The 26240-nt window shown below is 40.4% G+C and overlaps 2 protein-coding genes across 9 annotated transcripts in view; one reads left to right on the forward strand and one right to left on the reverse strand.

Annotated features, from left to right (window-relative positions):
• Positions 1-3801, forward strand: part of SULF2 (sulfatase 2) — a 98593-nt gene extending 94792 nt beyond the window's left edge. For 2 of the 3 annotated variants that reach the window (XM_059706834.1, XM_059706833.1), the window contains exons 18-21: positions 9-132; positions 748-781; positions 1003-1056; positions 2005-3801. In XM_059706834.1, coding sequence (XP_059562817.1) covers positions 9-132; positions 748-781; positions 1003-1056; positions 2005-2035 — 243 coding nt within the window. In that variant the 3' untranslated portion in view covers positions 2036-3801. The remainder of the gene's footprint in view (positions 1-8; positions 133-747; positions 782-1002; positions 1057-2004) is intronic. The other variant, XM_059706835.1, reaches the window with a different exon arrangement.
• The window catches only part of NCOA3 (nuclear receptor coactivator 3), a 105259-nt gene continuing 82538 nt past the window's right edge, over positions 3520-26240 (reverse strand). For 4 of the 6 annotated variants that reach the window (XM_059706831.1, XM_059706828.1, XM_059706830.1 and 1 more), the window contains 12 exons: positions 25349-26217; positions 24256-24391; positions 23052-23246; positions 22325-22660; positions 22105-22231; positions 18635-18806; positions 12703-12996; positions 11286-11390; positions 9798-10044; positions 7623-7797; positions 7143-7284; positions 3520-6840 (listed from right to left, as the gene is read on the reverse strand). In XM_059706831.1, the coding sequence (XP_059562814.1) occupies positions 6829-6840; positions 7143-7284; positions 7623-7797; positions 9798-10044; positions 11286-11390; positions 12703-12996; positions 18635-18806; positions 22105-22231; positions 22325-22660; positions 23052-23246; positions 24256-24391; positions 25349-26217 (2810 nt within the window). In that variant the 3' untranslated portion in view covers positions 3520-6828. Of the gene's footprint in view, positions 6841-7142; positions 7285-7551; positions 7798-9797; positions 10045-11285; positions 11391-12702; positions 12997-18634; positions 18807-22104; positions 22232-22324; positions 22661-23051; positions 23247-24255; positions 24392-25348; positions 26218-26240 lie in introns of those variants that run through there. The other 2 variants (XM_059706832.1, XR_009454171.1) reach the window with 2 other exon arrangements.

Raw genomic sequence — 26240 nt, forward strand, 5'->3', positions numbered from 1 at the left:
CCAACCAGCTGATGAATGCAGTGAATACACTGGACAGGGATGTCCTCAATCAGCTACATGTACAGCTCATGGAGCTGAGGAGTTGCAAGGGTTACAAGCAGTGTAACCCCCGGACGCGCAACATGGACCTGGGTGAGTCCACGCCCATCGTGGGGCCTGTAACCCGGCAGGAAGGAGTTTGGGTTCACTCTGGCCCGAAAAGTGCACCTAGAATCACCAGGAGTTGAGGAATTCTCACCATGGCTAAAAGTCACCTTCCCAACATCCACCAAGTGCTGCTGTCCTCATCATACGTGCCAGCCGCTGTGCTGATGACCCTATGACAACCCTCTGAGGTACACCTGGTTGTCCTCACTGTATGGATAAGTAGAGTGACTGGTTGGCTGACTCCAAAGCCCACGCACTTGGTCACACTACCATATCCTCTAGGGGACTTGCCAAGAGCAGCACACGAACCTCCCACCACCTGGCTTTCTCAGGGCCCTTGGCTTTCTGTAGCATAGGTGTTCGTGCCCGTATCTGCCTCCCCCACCATGACCAAGGTCGTGTTGAAGGAATGCACCCGGAAAGCTCACCTCCTAGTCATCCCACTCTGCCTGCCTAGGGAACACTGTCAACACCATGGGTTTGTGACGAAATACCTTGTGTTTAAAAAAAAAAAAAAAAAGCAGTTATAAAGTTCGTCATTGCTTGTTCCGTATTTACTTTAAATTCACTGTTTCTATTTTGTTCGTTTCTCTTGCTTAGGACTTAAAGATGGAGGAAGCTATGAACAGTACAGGTATTTGGTTTTGTTTCTAAAGCCTCAGAATGGTCCCATGTCGAGGCCCATCCTTTAGTCTAACCTCTGTGACTGCCCTTTCTCTGGTCTGCCAGGGGCTGGGTCGCCCGCCAGTAATAGGTGTCACCTAAGAGACCATCTTTGTATTGTTCTTTGGGGGTAACTCTTTCTTTCTTGGTGATGGTTAACACTCATTCTCCTTTTGACACTTGAAAACTTAGGCAGTTTCAGCGTCGAAAGTGGCCAGAAATGAAGAGACCTTCTTCCAAATCACTGTGAGTTGAGGAACCAGTTTACAAATAGAGACCTGGTTCTGGCTTGCTTCGTTTTGCCAAGGCTATTCTGTGTGCATGCCAATGCTTACATATTACTCTCATTTGTTCCTATAATGAGAGGGGTAAAAAGTACTGTATGTCTTTCCTGTGAAGTAACATCCTTGAGTACATTTCATGTTTTAGGTTAATATCCTGTCTATATACACTGTTATTCTCTACAAATAATCTGTGCCTGGTAAACTCAAGGCATTCCTTAGAAGATGAGAAGCACTTAAATATTGTAACTGCCAGACACCTTGAAGGCTGTGGCTGCAGAAGTGTTACCTGGTCCTTACATAACATCAGCTGGGCAGCTTCATTAAATCGTTACCAAAATGTCCATGCTGCACACTCCAGTGCTAATCGAGGCTGGCAGGGAGCTGAGAGACTGTGGCAACCTCGAAAGGTCACCTCTAGTCTAAAGAGAAAGGCACAAATGCAATGTAATTTAAAATCCTCTGATTCATCGGAAATCCAGAAACTCAAATATGTGTGAGAATTTTTTTAACATTGGCAACTAATTTGACATTAAGTTACTGTGCAGACAGACAAAACGCCTCGATGAGCTGCCATTTGCAACCTCTGGCCTATTCATTTCTTTCCTTATGTGCAGAGAAACCTATGCAGCTTTAATAGGAAACTACTAAGCATGTCTCTGGTGCTCCCAGAATTAAGGCACATAATCTTTCTCTCTCACATTCTCCTTGGCCACTATTCTACCCCTATCTTTAAATGCCAACAACTGACAATGTAGATATGAGGTGGTAGCAGGCCTGGTCTGAGGGGCCTAGAAATACTCCTCCTCAGCAGCCACATCCTTGAGGCAAAGCTGACGCAGCTGTAGGACTGACTGAGTAATCATAGCAGCATGACAATCAAATACTGAGGCGAGTCTGCTTTACCCCACAGGGGACAACTGTGGGAAGGCTGGGAAGGCTAAGCAGCATGGACGGACCCCCCAAACAGGCATCGTCTGACCACCCAGACAATGCAAAGCCCGGTGTGATTCCAGGCGGACTATGCTGATAGCCAGGAGACCTGTGAGACACAGACCTTACTTTCAGTCAACATGGCAAATTCTGGAAGAGAACTACCAGGAGTAGTGCTACTTCAGGAAGTCCATTTTTGCCCTTGCTTTTGCTTTGGACTGTACCTCACCAGCTGCACAGAATGCATTTTCACATCAAAGTCACCACTAACCCTCTCCGAGGCTCACAAGGGAAAAAGAACAAAGAGAGATTTTTTTTTTTTAATTTCCCCAAAGGATGAAAAGTCACTGGAATATTTTTTTTTAAGTCACAGGGGAAGACCAACCCTATTTTAAACCCTCTTATCTTTTGGTTTGTCACGAAGAACGAATTAAGAGGCAGGACAGAGGCAACGTGCAGATGCTGGGCGGTGCAGTCGGATAGCAAGTCAATAGCACAAGGAAGTGACACTTACCTAGCACTAGAGCCCTGGCTGCCTCTGAAGAAATGGACTTCACTGTAAATATGTGACTATTTACATGTAACCAGCGTGGAACTTAGGGGATCTAAGAAGAAACCCAGTTTTGAAGCGTGGTGGTGTCAATAAACGCTGTGGCCAGTGTGAGAAAAGCCCTGCAGTGCGGACAGTTCTGTTCCCAACCAGGTACCATGGCCCCTATTCCTGTGTGCTCTCTCCCAGAACCAGTGTTTTCTGAAGTCCTAAAAAGAAATGAAGTTGATGTACAATCCCACATTTTAATGAAGTTGTATTTGTAAAGAAATTTTGTAGTCTAAGTAGTGTCATACAATGTTCAGAACTTCAGCCAATGACCAGAAGTCAGTATGAGGTAACCTTTGACATTTCGTAAAAGGCCATTCTTGGGAGTTTTGTTTTTTGTGGGGTTTTTCCCCCTTGAAATCACTCAAGACACCACCAGTCAACAACTTTTTCAAAGGAGACACCTTGGGCTTGAGTGGTTTTTTAAGGGAGAACAGAGGTTACAAATTAATGACTAAAATTTACCATATTTCAAGGACCTCACCGGTAAATCTCACATCACACCAGCTTTAGGACCTCATTTTTAGAATGTGTTAAATCAAATGCAAAGCAGTTGCTAAGCCCTTTCTAACCTGGTGAAGATAGCTGCTAGAAACAGGAGGAACCTCAGCCACCAGCTGATCCAACCCCTTTCTCATTCAAAGATGATCCCTTATAGCTCACCTTTTGTAAGAACAGTTCCATGCTTTTCAAGATTTCTTTTTGGAACGAGTTTGAAGAGTATAATCTCCAGTTTTGCTGTTCTATTGCTGCACACAATAAGCAGCATTTGGGGGGGGGGGTATTTTAACCTCACAGAAATAGCTACTATTATTTGAAATAAGAGCCCTTAACTTTCTTTTTCACCCTTAATCCAATAAGGATTTTTCTTTAAATAAATAAAGCAAGCTCTTTGGCTTCAATTTTAAATAGAAACCTTTATTTACAATGACACCCAAATGATCAGCAAAACAGTCATAGCTTACCACACAACCATCTCATAAGTTATCCCACGTGGTCTTGAGTCTTTGCAGTTTAGAGGATGGTTTAGATTTCTTTAAAGAAACAACATTTAATGTAAACTTGATTGAATTCATTCTCAACACTTTAAGTCCATTCCTGAGAATTTAAATATTGCTCTCAGAATGACATTTCCATCTTCAAAACCCCATACATCGGAAAGAGAGGGAGAGAGAGAAGGGAGAAGAACACCCTGCTCATTGAACAGTTGGCCTTGGGCTCAACAGCAGCTCCTGCGTGCTCCTCTGCGTCTCCCACTTGGGAACAAACTCATGGCTTCTGCAAATAAAAGGGGAACTGGACAGGCATATGGGTAACGGGCAATGCATTCTGTTACTTTCCAGCTGCATCTATCTCTGGATCAAAGAACTTTTAGGACAGCAAACCAATGTTCTACAGTACCTCCCTCTACACCCCCAACTCACCTCGGGAAGTGACTAGGATTAAGCAGTCTTATTGATTGATATTTACACCTTTCCATCAAGATGTACAACTTAGAAAAGTGACATCATAATATGAACATTAACAATCTCTATTTGTTTTTTTAAAGGAAGAAACATGTACCTCCTTTATATCATTTTGATCTTTAAAAATATATTATATATATATCTTTGGATTCAGCAAAAAAGGTATACTGGAAATATCTCACATTCTAAAAGCTGATGAAAAGATTACTTATACTGTTCACCCAACAAATACCAAGGTTTAAAAAAGTAGGGAGAGGAGAGGTAGGCAGCAGGAGTACAAAGAATTATCCAAAAAAGGTAAAAGGGCAATAAAGGTTAAAAACAACAAATTATCTCAAAGATTGCATCTATTAAAAGAAAATCAGAATCTTAAGTTTGCACCAATAAAATGAACAAGTAGAAAATATAAAAAAACTTATAACTTTTGTTTTTTTATATAAAAAAGGGGTGCTGCCTTCGTTAGCCTGGAGCCAGGACTAAGGAAAAGAATCACAAAACTTTTTGTTCTTTTTTAAAAGTCAAGAAAGGTAAGAGCACCATTCTGTTTCTCCCACGCACACACAACTTAAACAAGAAAGGTTCAGACATACCTCACACAACTGTGTCTAAAAAGACAGACACTTAGTTATGTCTCTGTCTCCGGACAGGAGGATGTGTTATCTGAAAAGTACAGGCCACTATGATGGAAGTTGATGGATTTACAATCTTAGATTTATTTTTAACGGGGCAGGAGGGAATGGGGTGTCAGACTCAAATCCATTCTAGTGGTGGTTCTGGAAATACAGATTTCATTTATTCATAAAGAAATTAAATGATCTTACCTTAGAGGCACCTAGAAAGATTAGCTCAATGTGTGTGAAATAAAAAGTAACTGGCTCTCAATTATTGCTAGGATGTGACACCAAAGCTAACAGAGACATTTGAAATTCATAGATATTCCAAAAACCCAATTTCATTCAATTATATGAACCTAATAAAGTAAACCAGATACAGGGAATTAAATCTGATTTTTTTTTTTTTTTCTATTCCCAACTGACAAGTGTCAGGGAGTGGTGACAGCAGACAAGGGCAGGGGTAGCAGAAGGAGGGAGTGCAACGGTGCTCAGACTGCAGCTCTGAATCACGCAAAACTGACTTCCCGGGGCTGAGTCCTTACAAAAATTACCAGGACACAACTCTTATTCTCAGGGATGGTGAAAGCATCATGTTAGTGAATGACAGCACAGCTGAGCAGACATCGGAAACCACACATCAAGGATTCCACTCCTGAGAGCTCAATTGGGATTCAGGTCCTAGTAACCAAAACCTAGAGCAATCCTCAAGTGGACAAAAAGACACCAATTAAAAAAAAAAATGAATTGCTATTGTTTTATTTATGGACCACTTTAAATCAAATTGCTTAATATTTTTAAATTCTTGATAACCTTTTTTAAAAACGTTTATTTTCCCATGTCTATTCTTTCCCCCAAAATTAACAAAGTGCTTAGTTCTGGTAGAAGAATTTAAAAAAAAAAAATGTAAATGCCTACATCTAAACAAATGATCTCTTTAAAAAGCTTTTAGATTAAGAGACTGAAAAGAGCGAGGCATCTAAGGCTGGAGGGCAGGAAAAGCTTTGGATCGCTGTCCTGTCCCCCAGGCCAAAAAATTCAGGGATGTCTCTTCTATTTGTAACCTCACCACGCTGAGCTTACTGAAATCAACTATGTTAAATATTTAGCTTCACAAACTCTGTAAAAATGAGCTGTTGTGACCTACAAAAAAAAGTATATACATATTTTACATGATATAATATCTTAAAGGTCATATTTACAAAAGAAAATCTATTCACAGAAAGACTGCGAAATTCTGATTCAGAATGCAGTACCTGGCCTTGGGTTTTCTGCAGTTTATTTTCAAAAAGCATTATTGCTCTACCATATAGGCAAACGGTGACACCAGTACTTTCAACAACAACAAAATCATAGTTCTTAACCAACAGATTAGACAAAAACCAGGAATGTGATTCACCATTCCTCAAGACCTCAAGAATATTGCATTTATCCACTATTTTTTAAATAAAGTGCACTCGGCGGCACGTTAGCATGTGAAAAGTTGCTACTGCTGCAATTAAATACTGTCATCTCATTTCCCCTTCTACAAGGCCATTTGACATCAAGGAGAATTCCTGGAGGTGAAGTATGACAAAACGTTAGGAGCAAATAAAAAGCCTAACTAAAGACTAGGACAACCAAGAATAGGGTTGGAGCAACTCAATACTATCATTAAAAGAGAATTCAGAAATGCCAACCCTACGGAACAGAACTACCTGGTAGTGACAAAAACAAATGAAGGCTGGCACTTGCTCTTCCTCCAATACTGCAACTAGAGAAACCAGATGTTCTCATGTCTCCTGATTTCTCCAACATCCTATACTGAATAGCCAGGCAGACAGAAGGGCCAAAGGAGTGTTTTGTGATCAATAACACTCCGTTACCTCCAGAACCATCTCCCTAAGAAGCAGAATGCCAAAACTATTTGTTTTGAACACCATGATACATTGGGGAGGGGAGGAGAGTATCGCACTTCAGCTTAAAATCCAGTCCTATTCAAATGACATCACTTGGAATACCCTTGATGAAGATCGAAGCTGGTCCTTTCTTCAAAGCTGGGTGCCTAGAATAATGATTTTTTACTCCCGATAATCCTAGTACAGTGTCATTTGTACAGTGATTTCTTCAGAAGTCCTGGTGTGGAGATGTCAGCAGTATTTCTGTTAGCAACCAAAAGAAACATGAGTGAAAACACTGCATCAGAAAAAATAAACCCCTCTATCTACACTGATGGCTTGCAACATGGTTCTGGCTGACTGAGTCAGATTCCTTAGATCTCAAATTATCAAAAGTATCTAGTGGCCCAATGCCTTCAAGCCAAAAATTTTTTCAGTGACTATATTTTTTTAAGTTTTACATCGAAGTTAAAAATCTACCTAAGAATTTAGATTACAGTTGAGACTTGGGTTCCTTCCAGAGATCAAGAAAAACATTTTGAGAAAGTGAAAAACAGATCCCATACCTGCTCAGGGCCCATGGGCATGCCAGACATGGGCATGGAGTTCATGTTCATCTGTCCCATGGGACCACTGCTGCCATTCATGTGCACCATATTATATGCTGCAGGATTCCCCTGGTGGGCAAACTGCTGCTGGGGGAAGGAGCTGCAAAGGAAATGTGAAATTACCCTGATCATTTCAGTAACACAGAACACACACAGAGACTATCAAAATTTTGCCATCTGTCACTGTACTTAAGCAGAGGACATGAGAGGAAACTCCCGGACAGCCTGCCCTCTATTTCACAGCTATCTGTATTCAGTGCTGTCACAGATACATGCATGGGAGGAAGGACTCACAAATGGATGCACCAAGCAGCATTTTCCAATATGAACCCAGGCCTTTTGATCTCTCCATTCAAACAGACTTAACTCAAAAATGCAGAGATCATCTAAACGTTTGGCACTAGAACACGAGTGGCTTTTAAAGTCCTTGTTCTTCACCTGTTCCTGGCCAGGTTTCCTGATGGCCAGCCTTTCATTTCCGAGGACTGATACATAGGTGCGGTGTGAGGGTGCTGCATCATAGGATTCTGGGAGGGACCCATTCTTGATGACATCATTGCATTAGGAGGACTGGACACTCGACCAAAGGCTGGATCTGGTTGTTGCCCCATCCCTTTAAAAAAGAAAGAAAAAATTACAGTGCTCAAATGCTACTCCTTAGAACATCAGCTTTCTATAGTAATTTTATGTTCTTTTTTTTAAAAGCAGGAGAAGGTCACAAGTATAAGACACCTAGTGTTGCCCTAACCGGTTTGGCTCAGTGGATAGAGCGTCGGCCTGCGGACTGAAGGGTCCCAGGTTCGATTCCAGTCAAGGGCATGTACCTTGGTTGCGGGCACATCCCCAGTAGGAGGTGTGCAGGAGGCAACTGATTGATGTTTCTCTCTCATCGATGTTTCTAACTCTCTATCCCTCTCCCTTCCTCTCTGTAAAAAAATCAGTAATATATATTTTAAAAAAAGACACCAAGTGCTACAGGCTGCTGCCTGCCAGTTATTCTTGCTTCTCACCAAGACACCAACTAGAGTCACAGGCTTTACTACCGAAAAGCACACTGCCTAGAGCACTTACAGCAGCGGTTCTCAACCTGGGGGTCGAACGACCCTTTCACAGGGGTCGCCTAAGACCATCGGAAAACACATATAAAATTACATACTGTTTTTGTGATTAATCACTATGCTTTATGTTCAATTTGTAACAATGAAAATACATCCTGCATATCAGATATTTACATTACGATTCATAACAGTAGCAAAATTACAGTTACGAAGTAGCAACGAAAATAATTTTATGGTTGGGGGTCACCACAACATGAGGAACTGTATTAAAGGGTCTTGGCATTAGGAAGGTTGAGAACCACTGACTTAAAGGGTAGTTACTTCAGTAAGCTCTCTGTATAAAAGGGACTCCATATTACACTACTCACATTACTCTCCCTCTATAGAGGGCAGAAGAGCTGTTGTCCCCAACTGGCAGGGATGCATTCTGAAATGTAATCTCCTCAGTAGATAACACTATCCCCAAGAGGTATAAGCATTATTGTAATGACAGACGCCCAGTGCATGGATTCATGCACCGGTGGGGTCCCTCAACGTGGCCTGCGGGAATCGGGCAGAAACGGGCAGTCCAACACAGCCTGCCACTCCTGCTCATCCCAGCACCACTGCCCCTGCCGCCACCGCCGCCGCCTCTCAGTAGGCTTGCTGCCACTCCACTGTGGTCTCCAAGCTGTGGTGGCCAGCCATGAGCCCTGCATCTGGCACCCGTTGGTCAGCTGAGCAGCGTGCCTGCCCACTGGTGGTCAGTGCGCATCATAGCAACCGGCTGACCAGTCGTAACAGTTGTTTAGGCTTTTATATATATACGAGAGGCCCAGCGCACAAAATCATGCACGGGTAGGGCCCCTAGACCTAGCCTGCAATCAGGGCCATCTTCCGCCCACTCGCCATGCCAGTCCCCAGTCCTGCCCCACCACCTCCACCCACCCGTTCCTGTTGGCCGGGTGATCAAGCTAAGCCTGTGGGCTGGGGGAGGGACCAAGAGGTCAGGGTTCTGCCCACTCACCAGTCCCCAGTCCCGCCCTGCCACCACCCACCCTGGTTCCCCGTGGTTCCCCATTGGCCATCCAGCGATTGGAGCCTGCAGGCTGGGGGGAGAGTCCGAGAGGTGGTCAATGCACCTCATAGCGACTGGTCGATCGGTCGTTACGCCGTTTTAGTTGCTGGCCTTTTATTATATAGGATATGTATATAGAATAGATGTCTCAGTCACAGATAAAAGGAACTCAAAAGCCCACACAACACACCACTCTCTCTGACTTGACCAAGCATTCAGAGACTGTAGAGACATATTGGGGGGAACATGGTAACACCTTGGTAGTTTTCCAAATTAAGATATGGAGAGTGGGGGGGGGAAAAACAAGACCTGGAAAAACATACTCAACTATGACAATGCAGTAGACATTTTTGTTCTGTTATTTTTAATTACATTTTTTCTTGTGAAATAACGAGAGGGAGTGAATAGTATTTTTGTTCTTAATAAGCATCAGATCTAGTAAATCTTAAGTCCTTAGTAATATTACTTTGGGATAGACATTTTCATTGTCAAATTTACCATAATTTGGTTGATATGGAAACTGTTGGGGTGGAGCCTGTGGCATGGCAGGCCCTGCCAAAACCCCATCCATGCTGGGGGAGGCGGTCACGTTAGGGGGTGGGCTGAAGGCCTGGGTCTGCTGCTGCTGCTGCTGCTGCTGCTGCTGCTGCTGCATCATCATCGCCGCCACCCTCTGCTGTCGGAAGTGATGACTTAGCAGCTCCCTGCTGCGCTGGGCAACCATCTGGGCATTAAGAAACCCCTGCTAATACCCAAGAAAGAATCAGTTACACAGAGCAAGAACCAGCCTATTTCATACATATAGTACCCCCACAAAAAACATCAGGTATCGAGAGAAAAAAAACCCCAATGCCTTTCTATGTAATTACAAAAAAGGAAAAATGTACAATTTTCATCATGATCAAGGCTTTCTATGGGTAGGAGGGTGAAGATTTGCAGAAGCGGGACCTAGAAATTATTTGGGTCAGGAGATGAAAGTAGACAGTTGTCAAGCTTTAAATAGATAACATTCAAACTTTTCAGAAATTGAAAAAAAATATATAAAATGAAAAGGGGCAGGATTGAGAGTGTATTGGGGAGAAGGGAATTTGAAACAAGGGGAGAAAAAAATGAACGGGGTTACACTTGGAAAGCAGGAATCCAGTCACTTTAAACCTCTGAAAGAGGAGGCAGAGGTAAGGAGAAGTTATCTGGAAATCTGGCGGTGACAGGATCAAAGCACTGAGCAAGGAAGCTGGTTTGTGCTCTACCAGCTGGGAGACACCATCTCCTTTGCTTATTATTGATTTGGAGGGCACCCTAGCTTAGCTTACACAGGATGTCTGATTATCAAGAAACACAGATATCAGTACTTCCAAGTGCAACGAGACAGTGAAAACAGAGCATTTCGCTGTTGTTTTTTAATAATTATGAACAGCATTTCAGGCCACAGTGAAGGGTTTTTGTGTTATCCTCTGCCTTGTGCATATTAAGAAAATACCTTAATACAGTCTCCACCTTGGACTGGAGGTAGAACTTTAATATCATTCCTCCATCTATGGGGAATAGATCATCTCAGAGGTTATTAGTAAGAGTAAGGTTATGTTTTACTTATTTTCTTCTTTATTATTCTTACAATTTCAAATGTTGCCCGGAAAGCATATGGTTTCATAATCCAAGAACAGAGAAAAGTTTACAGATTATCTTAAATTCCTAAAAAGAAGTGACAGCTGTTTTCACAATACAGCAATTGACTGCAAATGGGAATTAATTTAAAAAAACACGAATCAGTGGTATTGATAAAAGAACCTTCCTCTTCTGATTCTTCCCAGTCACAAGCAAGAGAAAAGAACGAAAGAAAAAGTGTGATGAGACCACGGGATGGTTTCTTACACAAAAAAACTTGGAATTATTTTATTTAATAAACATTTATGAGAGCCAAGCACAGGCCACACCAGACCCTGTGCTGGACATAGGACAGTGAAACATCGAGAAACTTATTCTTACCTGGGAGTTCACCTGGGGCTGCATCATGGGCCTCATCATTGCCGCTCCACCAGCAGTGGGGTTTTCCATTTTCATTTCCAGTGCCTGCCGGCTCTGATTCAAAAACTGGAGAGAGACAGGTTGGTTAGGATGCAAATGGAACATGTTAATACCTTTCCAAGTCCTCAACACTACCCAGGGTATTTCCAAATGTTCAATATCATGGTATTTCCAAACCCACTAGCCTGGGTAAGTCAATCTAAGCTGAACCAGTACACTTCCACACTTGATAAAGTTCATGCTGAAAAGTTTTTGGCTAGCAAGCATATGAAACTTTATTGTTTGGCATCAGAAGGAAAAGTGTAAGTGCAATTTTGCAGCTTAAAGAGTGTCTTCAACAGGAACGGAAAGGATTTGTGAAGTCAGATGTTCTCTGGGATTGTTTAGGCAACTGGGGAAACAGCTTTAACTTGTCAGAGTAAAACACTGAATAAACTACCTCTTCTGTTATCTTTTCCTAGGTAAATTTTATTAGAAAGAAATTGTAAAAAGTAAAATGATACCATGAGCACAATACAGCTTTCCTGAGCACTAAACTGACTTTTAGGAATACTCATACACTGGAAGCATGCCTGGCTCACCAGATTCTAAACTCATTCACTCGCTTGTTTATATGGTTCAGTCTGCCACATCTGATAACTCAGCACCCGCAATGCAAACAATACAAACACTTAAGTTTTAAAATAGTTGTTGGGGATTAAAGAAACAATGAGAAAAATGTCGTATCTTAGCATATTAAGAGAGCTCAAGTTTTATAAAACATCTAGAAAGCAGATTCCATAAAAAGAATGCTGAGCCCTAGCCGGTATGGCTCAGTTGGCTGGACATCATCCTGTGCACCAAAAGGTTGCCAGTTGGATTCCCAGTCAGGGCACATGCCAGGGTTTCAAGGCTCAATCTTCAGTAGGGGGCAGGCAGGAAGCAGCCAATCAATGTCTCTCTCACATCAATGTTTCCCTCCCTCTCTTTTCCTTTCTAAATAAATAAAAAAATAAATCTTTAAGAATGCTGAAATCACTCAGGTTTAAATATTTGGTTATTACTATTACGAACTTTTAAAAACAGAAGTTATCTACCTCCAGGACTACAAAGTCACTTAGAAATACTTTTCTCTCCCAAGAGCAATCCTCTCTGAAACTGACTTTTTTAACATGTACATCAGACTATTCTTATAAAAAACTACCCAATTCTAGCGCACAGCCCCTAACAAGAAACCATCTATACAAACAAAATGTTACACAGGAGTGAAAACAAAAGGAATTTTAGTTAACAAGAGTTAGAGAGCCAGTGACACAAGGCCTGAAGAACACAAACAACTGGAGAAGAGGAGGCCAAAGGTAAAGCCGCTTTGGTCAAGGCAGAGCATGTGACTGGTTACCTGTTGGCCCTGTAGCCTCTGCTGAAGCTGCATTCTAAGTTGCTTAGGGGTGTTTGTCCGAGGTCTCATGAGGTTGGCCCTAGGATGCATTCCCTGGAGAGGAAAATTGCCTTGCTGGTTCATCTGACTCATCATAGAGTTAAAAGATGGTGATTGTCCCTGAAGATTAAAGCCTCCTTGCATTGGAGGCCCCTGTGCTGGATACATCTGCCCATATAATGCTGCCTTCTGATCCATCATTACTGTTGCTTCTTGGCCTTGGAAAACATCCTGTTTGGGCTCCAAAGCTTGTCCCTTAAACATCAAACACATAAACGAACAGTGAAGTACATCTGGAAAAACAACTGAAAGCAAATGCTCTAAAGAAGGTGAAAAATAAAGTTAGTATATGTGAACAATGATGTTGTACAGTTCCAAAAGCAAAATCAAGTTTAATGTCTGAAGTCCCATGAGAACAGAGACCATGCCCCATCTTTCACAGCTATAGTTTCACACAAATAGACACTCAAACATTTTCTGTGCCAAATATCTACAATGTATTAAGTACCTGGAGAAATACTATTGGTTCTGGACTAGATTTCTGTACCAACATGGTATATATGAAATAAATCAATATATAAAATAAATCAATTAAAATCCTTATACTGTATTTACAAAATTCTAACCTAATTTGTAAAAGAACATTTTTGAAGTTTGCAACAGGTGATTTAGGTAAACCAACAAAAGCTCATGGCCCCGGCAGCGTATTCACCTAAAGATGGCCATCCACTACTATTTGTCAGTAGTGGGCAGGTTGGCTTCCTTCAACAAGTAGTTATTTATGAAGTGCCTGTTATGTGCCAACATCACTTCTGCTAAGGATGTGTACAAAATAATGTCCAAGAGGGTGACAGAAAAGGATGTACCAATAAATATTCTGAAGGAAGGAAGAGCCTGCCATGCTAAGTCAAGAAGAACCTGTCATTACTGCATTCACCTTCATCTTCTTATCCACAGGCACAGAATGCCAAGTGTGCAGTCCACACCCTCACCAAGCCTTGCCTTAAAGCATACTTCACCCCACTGTCCTGTGACACACACTGGCTTTTCTCCCGCCTCTCGGGCCTCTTCCTGGAGGACTGTTAGTCCTCTTCTTTTCTCTCTTTCTACTTGGATGTTTTCATCTACTAGCAACACCTGCCAATTTTTTGGTCTCTAGAGTTCAAACGTCTTTGAACTCTAATTTTGCTTATGCAAATGCCTACATAACATCTTTACCTAAATGTCTCAGGCATCTCAAATTTAACATGCAGAAAACCGAAGCTGTGATTCCTGACAGCCCCACTCTCAAAAGCCTGATTCTCCTCCAGTCTTTCCTGTATCACAACACAGAATATGGCAACACCATTCATTCGGAACTAAGTCAGCAATTTTGACTCTTCCATTCTCCCTGCCCAAGTGTGGGTATGCACATGCATGTACACACAGTCCGCCAAGTCCTGTCAGTTTTGCTTCCATGCACATGGTATATCCTTCTTTCCACTCCATTGCTGTGGCCCTTTCCAAGACACCTCTCGAAATCTTATCGTAACTGGCATCTGTGTTACTACAAAGTAGAATTTCTACTTTGTCCCATCATCCAATTCCCTTCTCAAGACAGCAATCTGAGATATCTTTTTATAAAGAAAATTTTACAGTAAAAATTACTATAGGTTTAACATAGCAAATTGATCCTGCACATTTACCAACTTCCTCTTGCTAACCCTACTAAAATGACAGCAAAAAAATTAAAAAGGTACTATTTATCCACAAAACAATGAAACTAAAGAAGGCAAACAATATCAAATAGTTCAATAGGTATCTGAAAGACAGAAAGTGAAAGGAGCAAATGAACAGAGCAGAGAAACCGAGACCCATGTGCCTGAGAGGAAAACACACAAGAATTGAGCAAATGTCTCCTAAGAAGTCAATCAGGCTCCTTGGGGAGAGCAGTCAGGCACAGTGCTCACAAAGGCAGTTGGTCAGAGTCTGAGTATAGGGCAGGGGGGGCCAACTACCCTTTGCCCTCAGCCTGCTCCCCAACTCCACATAGCCAAGTGTCTGTACCTTCTACCTACTCTCCCCAAAGTGACTGGGTTCAGGGATACCAAGCACAGGAGAGGGTAGGAGCAGGGCAGAGGCTGAAAACAAAAAATCGTATATATTTATAATTTCTAGAATTTCATCATTTTATATCTTAACACTATGGGATCATCAACTCATTTCTCTAGCCCAGCTCCCAAAATGTAACCAGACAATAAAACAATTTCCAGGCGAGACATAGAGGACCTTCTCTAGAAAAACTATATAATGGGAGTGGAGGGCATGGAGGGCCAACAAATCCACATGTTGTAATTTGAGGAGTCCTGAAATAAGACTGGTCCTGCTTTTTAATGCATCACTCGTAAATATAAAAAGGTAGTCCAGAATCACCAGATATTTGATGCTGAAGCTTCCAACATTAGTGCCTCAAACAAATAAAAACTAACTTAAAAACAAAGATTAAAAAAACAACAACCAGCATCAACATAACACCCAACATGTCAACAGGCACCCCCAAAAAGAAAAATCAGAAGAAACAGAAGGGATAAAATTATTAAAGAATTTATATAAGAAAATGCCCTAAAACCAAAGGGAATATTTGTGCATCTAATACACAGCAGAATGAATGAAATAAGAGCCATACCAAGATAGAGCATCATGAAATTTCAGAGAGAAAAGGTTTCTGCGTAATTCCAAAGAGAATAAATGGGCCACACACAGAGAGAGAAAGGGGAATCAGACTGTAATATGACTCAATGGCAACCCTACAAAATTATGGAAGTTTTCTTCCAAATCCTAAGAGAAAATCGTTTTCAACCCACAATTTAATACACAGCCAGACATGCACATGGGGGAGGGGATGTGGGAAGTATTTTCAGACATACGTGGACCCAAAATGTTGTATCTCAGGCAGCACAGATGAAGAAGTTAATAGAAATTGTAACTTAGAAAAACAAAGGAGTATACATAAAAAAAAATGACCTGAGATTCAGGAACTGGGGCTCCAACATAGGAGAAGAGTGATAATTAATAATCATTAAACCTGCCTCTAAGTGCAGAGTAAAATACAGGGAGAGAGAACTACAGGAGAGAGAGAAGGAATTGAAATGTCTGAACAGGTGAAGAAAAAATAAGAGAAATTTTGTACTTCTGTTGTAGTATCTGGGGAGACATAGCAATGTGTAAAAAACAAGCAAATAAAAAGAAGGCAAGTAACTCAGAACAAATAAACAAAAAACAAAACCCTATACAAACTATACCTGGATCAGTCATGAATCAAAATAATGTAAATACTGACTACCTACTTAACAACAGAAGACATCATTATATTGGAGGTACAAAGAGCACATGTGCACATGTGTATGTAATGGCTACGGGTATGTGAGTGTGCACTGGAAGAAGAGGAGATAAAAAGCCAATCCACAATTTCTTATCTGAAATTCCAAAAATCCAGTAAAGCTCTAAAACACAACCACCTAACAATTTTTCATTAGCAACAAATGTATTTAACAGCAAAGCCAAACCTGAATTTATATGAAGCAATACATAATTTCTATATATCCCAGTTAGCATGACTATTTATGTATCTTGCTGTTAAAGTATTAACATGTTTGATCACAGTCTCATCATCCTGAGTTTGAAAACACAAATATTTTAAACTAAAGAACAAAACTATAAACTGGTAAAACTATTTGCATTAGATAATAGTCATACGTCAAATCACATCTCAAATATGACTCTTTATAGAAAAATTTGACACTACACACACTACCTTAAGAAAAGGTCCCTTTATGCCTGGCAGGCATCACTCAGTAGTTGAGCATCAACCTCTAAACCAGGAGGTCAGAGGTTCAATTCCCCCTCAGGGCATATGCACATGCATGTGCCTGGAGTTTCAGGCTCAAACCCCAGTAGGGGGCGTGCAAAGGGCAGCCAATCAATGATTTTCTCTCATCGATGTTTCTATCTCTCCCTCTCCCTTCCTCTCTGGAATCAATTAAAAAATTGTTTTTAAAGAAAGGTCCCCTTTATGATAAAGGTTTCATAGTATCAAATGCCTTTTCTCATAACCTCTACTTCTGTGTGGCTCCTGATATCTGCCTTCCAAGTGGGATGTGAGCTCTGGGAGCAGCGATTAATTTGCTCACTATTGCTCCTCTCTGTATCTAATAAGAGACTGGCACACAGAAGATAAATATTTGTTAAGTGAAAGAAACAACAAATCAATAACTAAACATAAATTACTGTTGCAGATAAAATAAAAACCTCATCAGGAAATTATTAAAAAACACAATTAAATGGTAAAAAGAATCCAAAGTATGTTCAATCTCCCAAATCAAAGAAATACAATTTAAAACAAGAATTTCTGGTGAAACCGGTTTGGCTCAGTGGATAGAGCGTCGGCCTGCAGACTGAAAGGTCCCAGGTTCGATTCCGGTCAAGGGCATGTACCTGGGTTGCGGGCACATCCCCGATAGGAGATGTGCAGGAGGCAGCTGATCGATGTTTCTCTCTCATCGATGTTTCTAACTCTCTCTATCTCTCTCCCTTCCTCTCTGTAAAAAATCAATAAAATATATTTAAAAAAAAAAATTTCTGTTGCCAACAGAGTGGCAAAATTTTTTTTAAATAATCATGTTCAGTATTTCTTTTGTAACTTGTTCATTCACACCATATACTTTGTGTACACATTTGTCCCATATAGACTGAGAACACCTTAACGATTTCTCCTGCTTATCACTGGAATGCACAAACCAGCCCCCAGTCCTCTACAACCTTTAAATAAATCAGACACTACAAAATGTACCTGTTTCAAAAAATACAGACTTATGAATGGCATATTTTTGTAAGACTGCATAGGTAACTGTGACTAGGAGATGATGGTACTGGGTGATGACAGATTTACCATTAAAGATGGGTTTTGTTTAACATTTTTAAAAAGCTTTCCTTCCCAGAGTATATATATTGCTTGGCTAGGTAATAAAGAGAGGTAATTATAAAAATGAGGACTCTTGCCCTGGACGGTGTGGCTCAGTTGATTGGAGTGTCGTCGTCCCATACACTGAAAGGTCATGGGTTCAATTCCTGGTCAGGGCATATACCCAGGTTGCGGAATTGATCCACAATCTCTTTTCCTTTCTTTCTTCCTTTCTTTCTTTCTGTTTCTTTCTCCCCCCCCCCTTTCCCTCCCTCCCTCCCTCCTTCCCTCCTTCCCCCTTTCTCTCCCCTCTAAAACCAATAAAAACATATCCTCGGGTGAGGATTAAAAAATAATAAAAATGAGGACTCTTATGTAGACTGTAATTGAAAAAATTAAAAAATAAAATAAAAAGTTATGTTACCACCCTGGCCGGTGTGGCTATTTGAGTAGAGCGTCACCCCAAGGGTCAAAGGTTCAATTACCGTCAAAGGTACATACCTGGGTTCCAAGTTCGATCCCCAGCCCCAGTCAGAGAGCATGTGGAGGCAACCAATAGATGTGTCTCCTTCACATCGATGCTTCTCTCTCCCTCTCTCACTTCCCCTTCTCTCCTCCCTCCCCTTCCACTCTAAGTCAATGGAAAAAATATCCTCAGGTGAGGATTAACAAAACAAGTTATGTTACTTACCTAACGTAAGTAGAAAGCAACATTTTTAATACTGCACAGTAGCTTTATTGGATCATTTCCATAGTTGCCTAAAATCTGACATCTTTATAAAATAGTAGGGTGCTGAAAATAATATCACAATTATAAAGTACATTTTTTCAATTAAATGCTAGTATATATGAAGGTAGTGCTGTAACACAAGTAACCTGAAAGACACACAGGCACCTGCATAGCTTCAGGGATGTGTACACATGTTCTTCTAGTTCCATGTTAACGCTACCTACTTGATTTACAAGTTCAGGGATGCCCAGAGCTCTGTCAATTTCTTCTAAGCCTGTGGCGTCAGTGTTGCTTAAGAGAGTGTGCAGTTGGTCCAACAACGCTCTTTCATCATTCTGTCCTTCTATGTTAGAAGGCGGCCCAAGAAGATCATCCAGAGAATTCCTGAAGAGTGGCCTAAAGAGAGACTTGCAATTACAATGATGCTTTTCCTCTTCAAAATGAAATATCACAATTACACACAATATTTTTAATATGCAACAAATACTCAAACACCAAGTATAAATACTAGGTGTACTGGTTAATAATGGTGGAATCTGTAATCAAAGAAAACACAATAATTTCAAGAAAAACACCAAAAGTGCTTTATTCAAAGTAATGTCCATCGCTAGCTACACATTTCCCCCATCTTTCAGGTAATTTGTGGATACCGTCTCAATGGAACTTTTCTTTTGAGACAAACCATTCAGAGACCCAATTTTCTACTTCTTCGTACATTTTGAAGTCCTGCTCAGAAAGTGCACGTGCCATCAATCGGAACAAGTGGTAATCTGAAGGAGCAAGGTCTGGTGAATATAGTGGATGGGTTAATACTTCCCAAGCAATATCTTTTAACGGGTCTTTAACTGGTTTTGAAGTGTGTGATGGTGCGTCATCATGAAGAAAATTACTTTGCCGTGTCTTCTGGCACGTTCTGGTCGTTTCACGATCAAAGCATGGTTCAAATTGACTATTTGTTGTCGGTAGCAAACAGTATTAATGGTTTCACCTGGTTTTAGAAGCTCATAATACACCACACCTTCCTGATCCCACCAAATGCAGTGTATTGTCTTCTTTCCGAAGCGATTTGGCCTTGCAGTCTATGTTGATGGTTGATCTGGATCAACCCATGATTTCCTGCATTCGGGATTCTCAAAATAAATCTATTTTTCATCGCTAGTCACAATTCGATGCAAAAAAAGACTATTTCATGCCGATGAAGCAACATTTTACTGCTGACTTTTCAGTTTTCCATTTGTCTTTCGTTCAGTTGATGTGGCACCCATTTTCCTTCCTTTAAAATCTTTCCCATTGCTTGTAAACGATCGGAACATTTAATCTTTCTGAGCAACATTTAATCTTTCTGCAAGTTGTTTTTGAGTTTGACACGCATCTTCATCCAACAATGCTTGTAATTATTGGTCTTCAAACTTTTTTGGTTGACCTGGACACTCTTTGTCTTTCACATCGAAATCATCACTTTTAAAGCATTTAAACCAACGTTCACAAGTATCTTGAGATGGAGCATGTTCACCATAAAGCTTCCCGAAGTATACGATAACTTTTTCTTCAAAATAAAGTAATGAATTAAAACTTCCCGCAAGTGCTCTTTTTTTGAAACAAAATTCGACATTTTTAAGAGTAAAAATAACTATGACATTAACACTTTCAGCAAATTTGACATATGAAGTTTTGAAGCTTGCTGTCAATACAACAAAATAGCATACACATCAAATAGCATATATATCAACATATGTGTAACTCCATCTATTGAAAAAAATCCGCCAAAATCGGTTTGGCTCAGTGGATAGAGTGTCAGCTTGCGGACTGAAGGGTCCCAGGTTCGATTCCGGTCAAGGGCGTGTACCTGGGTTGCGGGCACATCCCCAGTAGGAGATGTGCAGGAGGCAGCTGATCGATGTTTCTCTCTCATCAATGTTTCTAACTCTCTATCTCTCTCCCTTCCTCTCTGTAAAAAATCAGTAAAATATATTTTTAAAAAAAGAAAAGAAAAAATCCACATTATTAACTGGTACACCTAATAATAAACTGAGTAGCAGAGAATAGGAAATGATATCAATTTAAATTTAAGGCCCACAATTTTATTTTATTTATTTTTTGTTTAATATAGTTATTGATTTCAGAGAGGAAGGAAGAAAGAGAAACATCAATGATGTGAGATAATCATTGATTGGCTGCGTCTTGCACGCCCCACACTGGGGATTGAGCAACCCAGGTATATGCCCTGACCGGGAATTGAACTGTGACCTCCTGGTTCATAAGTCGATGCTCAACCACTGACCCACACAGGCCAGGCAAGGCCCACAATTTTAAATTCACCAGGCCATCTTCGACCATCATATCTAGCTTAGGCTTCCCCCTCCCATCACTAAACTGTAACTGCTAGACCCCTAGACATTTGGGGGATAGCAAAGACTGGAGTGGGGGTGGAGGGTGCAGTTTTCAAGACCCTACAAGAATAAAGGTGGTAATAGTCATGTAAATTGAGAAATCAACAAAAGAACAGGAAAAAAGATAGAAACATTGCACTATCAATGAACTGAGCCTAGTATCCTGCCAAAATAACTTTTTGTTATACTTGGCCACAGAGCTCATGCAGTGACAGGTATAATACAAACTCCATACACCACAGCAAGGTGCCAGTTCTCAAGCACATTAAATGGGCATGGAACTAGACAATTCTCCTGACTCAGAAAAACTGTGATGAAACTATTTGTTCTCTACTAGGTAAAGAAACACTCAAGTTAATAAATTCATGTCGTGCCCTAGCCAGTGTGGCCAGTTGGATGACCACTGTCCCATGCACGGAAAGGTCACCGATTTGATTCCCAGTGAGGGCACATACCCAGGTTGTGGGTTCAATCTGCAGTTGGGGTGGGTATGGAAGGCAACCAGAGTGTGATGTTTCTCTCCTCCATGGATGTTTCTATTGCGCGCGCTCTCTCTCTCTCTCTCTCTCTTTTTTTCTCTCTTCCCCCTCCCTCTCCCTCTCCCTCTCCCTCTCTCTAAAATCCATAAAAACATATTTTTAAAAATTTGTAACAAATTCATATGGTTACATCACAAACTACTCAATAGATCAATTCATTTTTTCTTAGCTTGATTTATTATAGAATTCAAGTTAGAATTGACATTGACAGGTAGCCTCTTTCATGGAAATGAGTTACTACCAACCAAGCTAAATAAAAATGAAATATAAACATAATCCACAATCCTTCTTTTTTAAGAGTGCTTGCTATGTATATAGTTCACTGTCACAATAATCCCTGAAATGTTTTAATTTTTTAAAAGAATTAATCCAATCCTTTAAAATTAATTTTCCCATAAAAAATAGGCTTATTTATCCTCTGAACACCATTTATCTTATAAAACTGGTGCTAATTTACCCTCCTTCTCATGGAGGAGGATTATAACATTATGAGAGACAACTACCTCACAGAAATCCCAGGTTTGACCATTCAAAGAGTCCTGGTAGCTGAACAATATAGCTCCATCTCCTCCCTCTCCCATGAACATCACTGCTTGCTGCCTCCGCCTTGTTTTTACATACAATTATCCGAGAAACGACCATATAGCAACTGAGTACCTAATTACAGAGTTTTTCTCATTCTCTTTCAGGTTTGTTCCTATGTTCTGATCCTTTTCTAGATAATCCGAGGCTAACTTTCTCTAGAGTTACATAATAAGCCCCCACCTATTTTGAGTCCCATGAGGGCCTTGTTCCATGGACAACATGCCGTCTGGCCAGGAACCTGATTGGTTAGATGGTGCTGCTGGGCCATAAGGACTGACCCCCATTCCCATGGGAATTTCACCAGGCCCTGGGGGAACAAAAAGAATAAATTTTCAAATTAGCCAATAGCAAAAATTCCTCTAAAACATCTAATTTTCTTTTTTATGAAGGGGATGCTTACGCATTTGAAGCATCTGCTGATGCTGTTGCTGTTGCTGCTGATGTTGCTGTTGCTGCTGATGTTGCTGTTGCTGCTGATGTTGCTGTTGCTGCTGCTGCTGTTGTTGCTGTTGCTGCTGCAACATTGGTCTTGCACCAGGAATGCTATTGGACCGAAGAGGCAAGGTGGGCATCGAGCCACCCATTGTAGGTCTGGGTAAAGAAGCATTAAAATCTGCTCCTGGTCTTCCCATGGAATTTGAACTCATGGATTCCATCCTACTGGCCTTTGAGTTTGACAAGCCCCAGTCTCCAGAGGAAGGCGTCTGATTCATAGTCACGTTTCGGTTTGGCCCACCTACAACAGGCAGAAATGATTAGGTCTTTTCCGTATTATAGGAAACCCTTCTTATATCAGATAGGTACAGTTATCATATACAACATCAGCCAGGACAAAACAGTACTTCGTCATCCTAAGAAGAGGGCTACATAGTTATGAAGACATTTTTCATGGGTCACTATGTATTCAATTACAGGTTAGAAAATGTCTTAGACCAAAAGCCTCCTGAAGAGTTTAAATAACCAAGACATAGATTAAATGAAGGAAATACTCATGAAAGAAATATTATGCTACTACTTTTATTCAAAAACCTATTACTTAATCCCAGTTACTTAACTGGTTTTAAGTGTTAAATTTGCTTTTCCCAAAAGAAAATTTTAATCACAAATACTAATTAGAAATAACATACCCATATTTGAACCATAATTTTCCTGACTATCCATCATTCTTGGATTCCCACCCAACACGGGTTGCTTTGGTAACATGGGGAAAGCAGTGATATTCTTTACTGGAGGACTTGAGCCAACAGAAACAGGGCTATCTAGAGACACTGCTCGGTTGTATGGAGGACGAATGGACTGAACAGACTGTGGACTCCTCAAACCTGTTGTAAACACAGAAGCACAATACATATAAATATCCTCTGATGATTCAATACATGAATAATCAAGAATAAGACATAAATACAATACCACCCACCCAAGAATGTCTTTCTTACTAAAACAAACACTGTCCTCCTTTACAATATAAACACTAAATTTAAAAAAATTAAAAAAACTTGTATTCCAAGCAAAGTAGAAACAAGAGTCTCAATGCTGGCTGAAGTAGTGGGCAATGATCTACAGCCTGATATGGTCCATTCCTATTCCACTTCACTTAATACTGAAAATTTTACCAATGTTTAAAGGTTCTTCCCTTATGTCTATATATTAAATGGCTTCTCTGTTTAAAATTTTACAAGTAGGTATAACCAGGTAAGTTGCCTTCTAATCAAACAAGGAATGAAACATAAAATTTCCTAACCTTTTTCTTTTTTCCCCAGTCTATTTCATTAATCTGATTATCCATTTCAGTTTAGGAAATAGTGCTAGTGAAAATGAATAACCACCATTCAGATAACTGTGAATTATTCTTTTTCAATTGATACATACAATATATCTGTATTAAATTGATGAATAAGGAAAAGACATGGCTATAGAAGAGAAGCTGGAACCAGCAAACACCAAATAAGAAAAGTCTTATAATTAATGACAAGATTCCATAAGTATCGAAGGACAGGTTTTGAGCTACAATTTTGGTTGCTTTTTAATCTGATTCTCTGTGCCTAGAAAAATACATGCCCTAGCAACTACTATTCATCTGGACCAATCAAAGATGAACATTTTCCTGAAAATGCCACAACTACTGGCATCATATTAGTTCAAAAATTGGAAATTTTTTTAAAATAGGAAAATGTCCCAAAAGTTTCTAAAAACATGTAATTACAAATTAGTATGAGAAACTGAGAAGCATTTTGAAGTTACATATGCCAGCTGGACGCTAGTCTTAATGTAAGAGTACATGCAAGTATGCAAAAAAGTTTAAAAGGCAGCAAGAATAAAATTCTTTCTTACCCAGAGAATTAGTTCCTTGAAACATTTGTTGCTTGGTTCCCAGATTACTACCATTTGTGGATACGGAATTATTGTAAAAGTCAGAACTAGTCAGATCCCCAAGAATAGCATCTAGATTATCCAAATCTCCAGATCCCTGAAAATAAAATTTTAAAGATTAGCCTATGTACATTACTAGATATATAGGTATAACCATAGTCATTGGAAGAAAATAAATAAAATGGGTGAACAAGTAAAGTACAATGGTTACCTGAAACGGTAACTCTCAACTTAAAGGCTGGCTACTTATGACCTCCCCTAGTCTTCTTCCATGAAAGAACAATATAAACTACTAAGACAAATCCCTGGTTTTGGAGCTGCTTTCAAAGGGGCATTTCCTTAATTTGCAGTAGATAATTAATTCTCAAACTGTAGAACGTTTCCCAGCTAACTTTAGTCAGGATCAGTAGCAGACACAGAGGTCTGCATCTACACATACCTTCTGAAAACAAGTATGATTAATAAAAGCAACAAGCTGATATTCAACACAGTATTCATAGGCACGCTTTAAAAGGAGCTTTTGGTCAATAAATTTGGAGAATACTAGGTTAAATAAATAATAGTAGGACTTTTCCAAGACTTTAATTTTCTCAGGCACATATTAACGTCTCCCAGAATAGTGTTCCTCAAGTAAAGTTTAGGAAGTGCTTATATAGAATGTGATCGTGTACATAAAATGTGATTTTAGGTAAAAATCAAAATGCTGTTGCTTAATATAAATCCACATCCCCACTCCCCTGGTTTCTTTCTACTATGCCCTAATGACCCAATCTGCTCATTCTAACAATAAACACCTCCATGAAAAATTTCAAATTGGCTGGTAACAAGTTATAGTCACATTTTAAAATATATAATCTGATATTTCTAAATTGCATCATATTACACTTTACTGATGCTCAAAAGAATTACAAAGAAATGATAGCTCAAGATAAACTTCCATTAAATAAACATAAAATACAGGATAAGAATTTGTGTATAAAACATTGTCTTTCTAACACAGAAATGCAAGGCTGAAACACAATGACTAAGCTGGAATATATAGAAAACGAATTACCTCTTCATTTGCTTCTGTCTTAATTTTAGCGTCTTTCTCTTGGCTCGAGCTAGGCGCGGCGGAGCTGCTGCACTGACTCATTTTGTTGTCTACTCCCTCCACTTTGGGCTGTACTTCTTTAGAGAGTGTGTCACTAGGATCGTCCCTGTCTAGCAAGTATCTGAGCAGGGCATTATTTTCCTTCTTCTTAGGACTTAGTTGCTCCTGCTTGACGTTTCCTTCCACACAGAACGTTGCACTGCTAGTGTCTTTTCCAGTGGCTTCTGCGGTAATCTTGGCCACTTCAGCTGGTGAATTGCCATTCTGCAGCAACTTGTGCAAAATCCGGTGCTTCTCTTGCAGCAGTGACCCATGCATATTGGATGTGGAGGACACTCCTCCAGACGTTGAAGAGGAGACCCCAGAGGGGCTGGTGACACTAATGGAAGAGTCTTTACAACTTGAATCCAGGGGTGAGTTGGTCAAAGAGGAATGACCCCGGTCATCAGAAGAACAGGTAAGTAACTGCAGTAATTTTTTATGACCTTTGCTTTCCAGAGGACCCCGCTGATTCTCTGATCCTTCAACACTGCTCTCCTTACTGTCTTTGTCATTGAGGTGATCCCTGCTATTTGACTGACACATTGAACTCTCCACTGGATTCTGGTCACAATACAAGCTTAAGGGACTTTTTGAATCCTGACTGTTCACTTTACTTGGTTGAGTTATATTCATATTGGGAGAGTTGTCCAATTTAGGGCCTGGTGAAGACAAAGTAGATAAAAGAGACGTCCCCACACCCTCACTGATAGCTTGAAGGGCACTGAGCGAGCTGCTGGAAAAGCTGTGGCTCCCAGTATTGCCAGAAGATCCAATAGGAGAGTGCACACCTGGATTTGGAGGAAAATGAGGA

Source organism: Myotis daubentonii, chromosome 8 (assembly GCF_963259705.1).
Source record: "Myotis daubentonii chromosome 8, mMyoDau2.1, whole genome shotgun sequence".
In the NCBI taxonomy this organism is placed as follows: Eukaryota; Metazoa; Chordata; class Mammalia; order Chiroptera; family Vespertilionidae; genus Myotis; species Myotis daubentonii.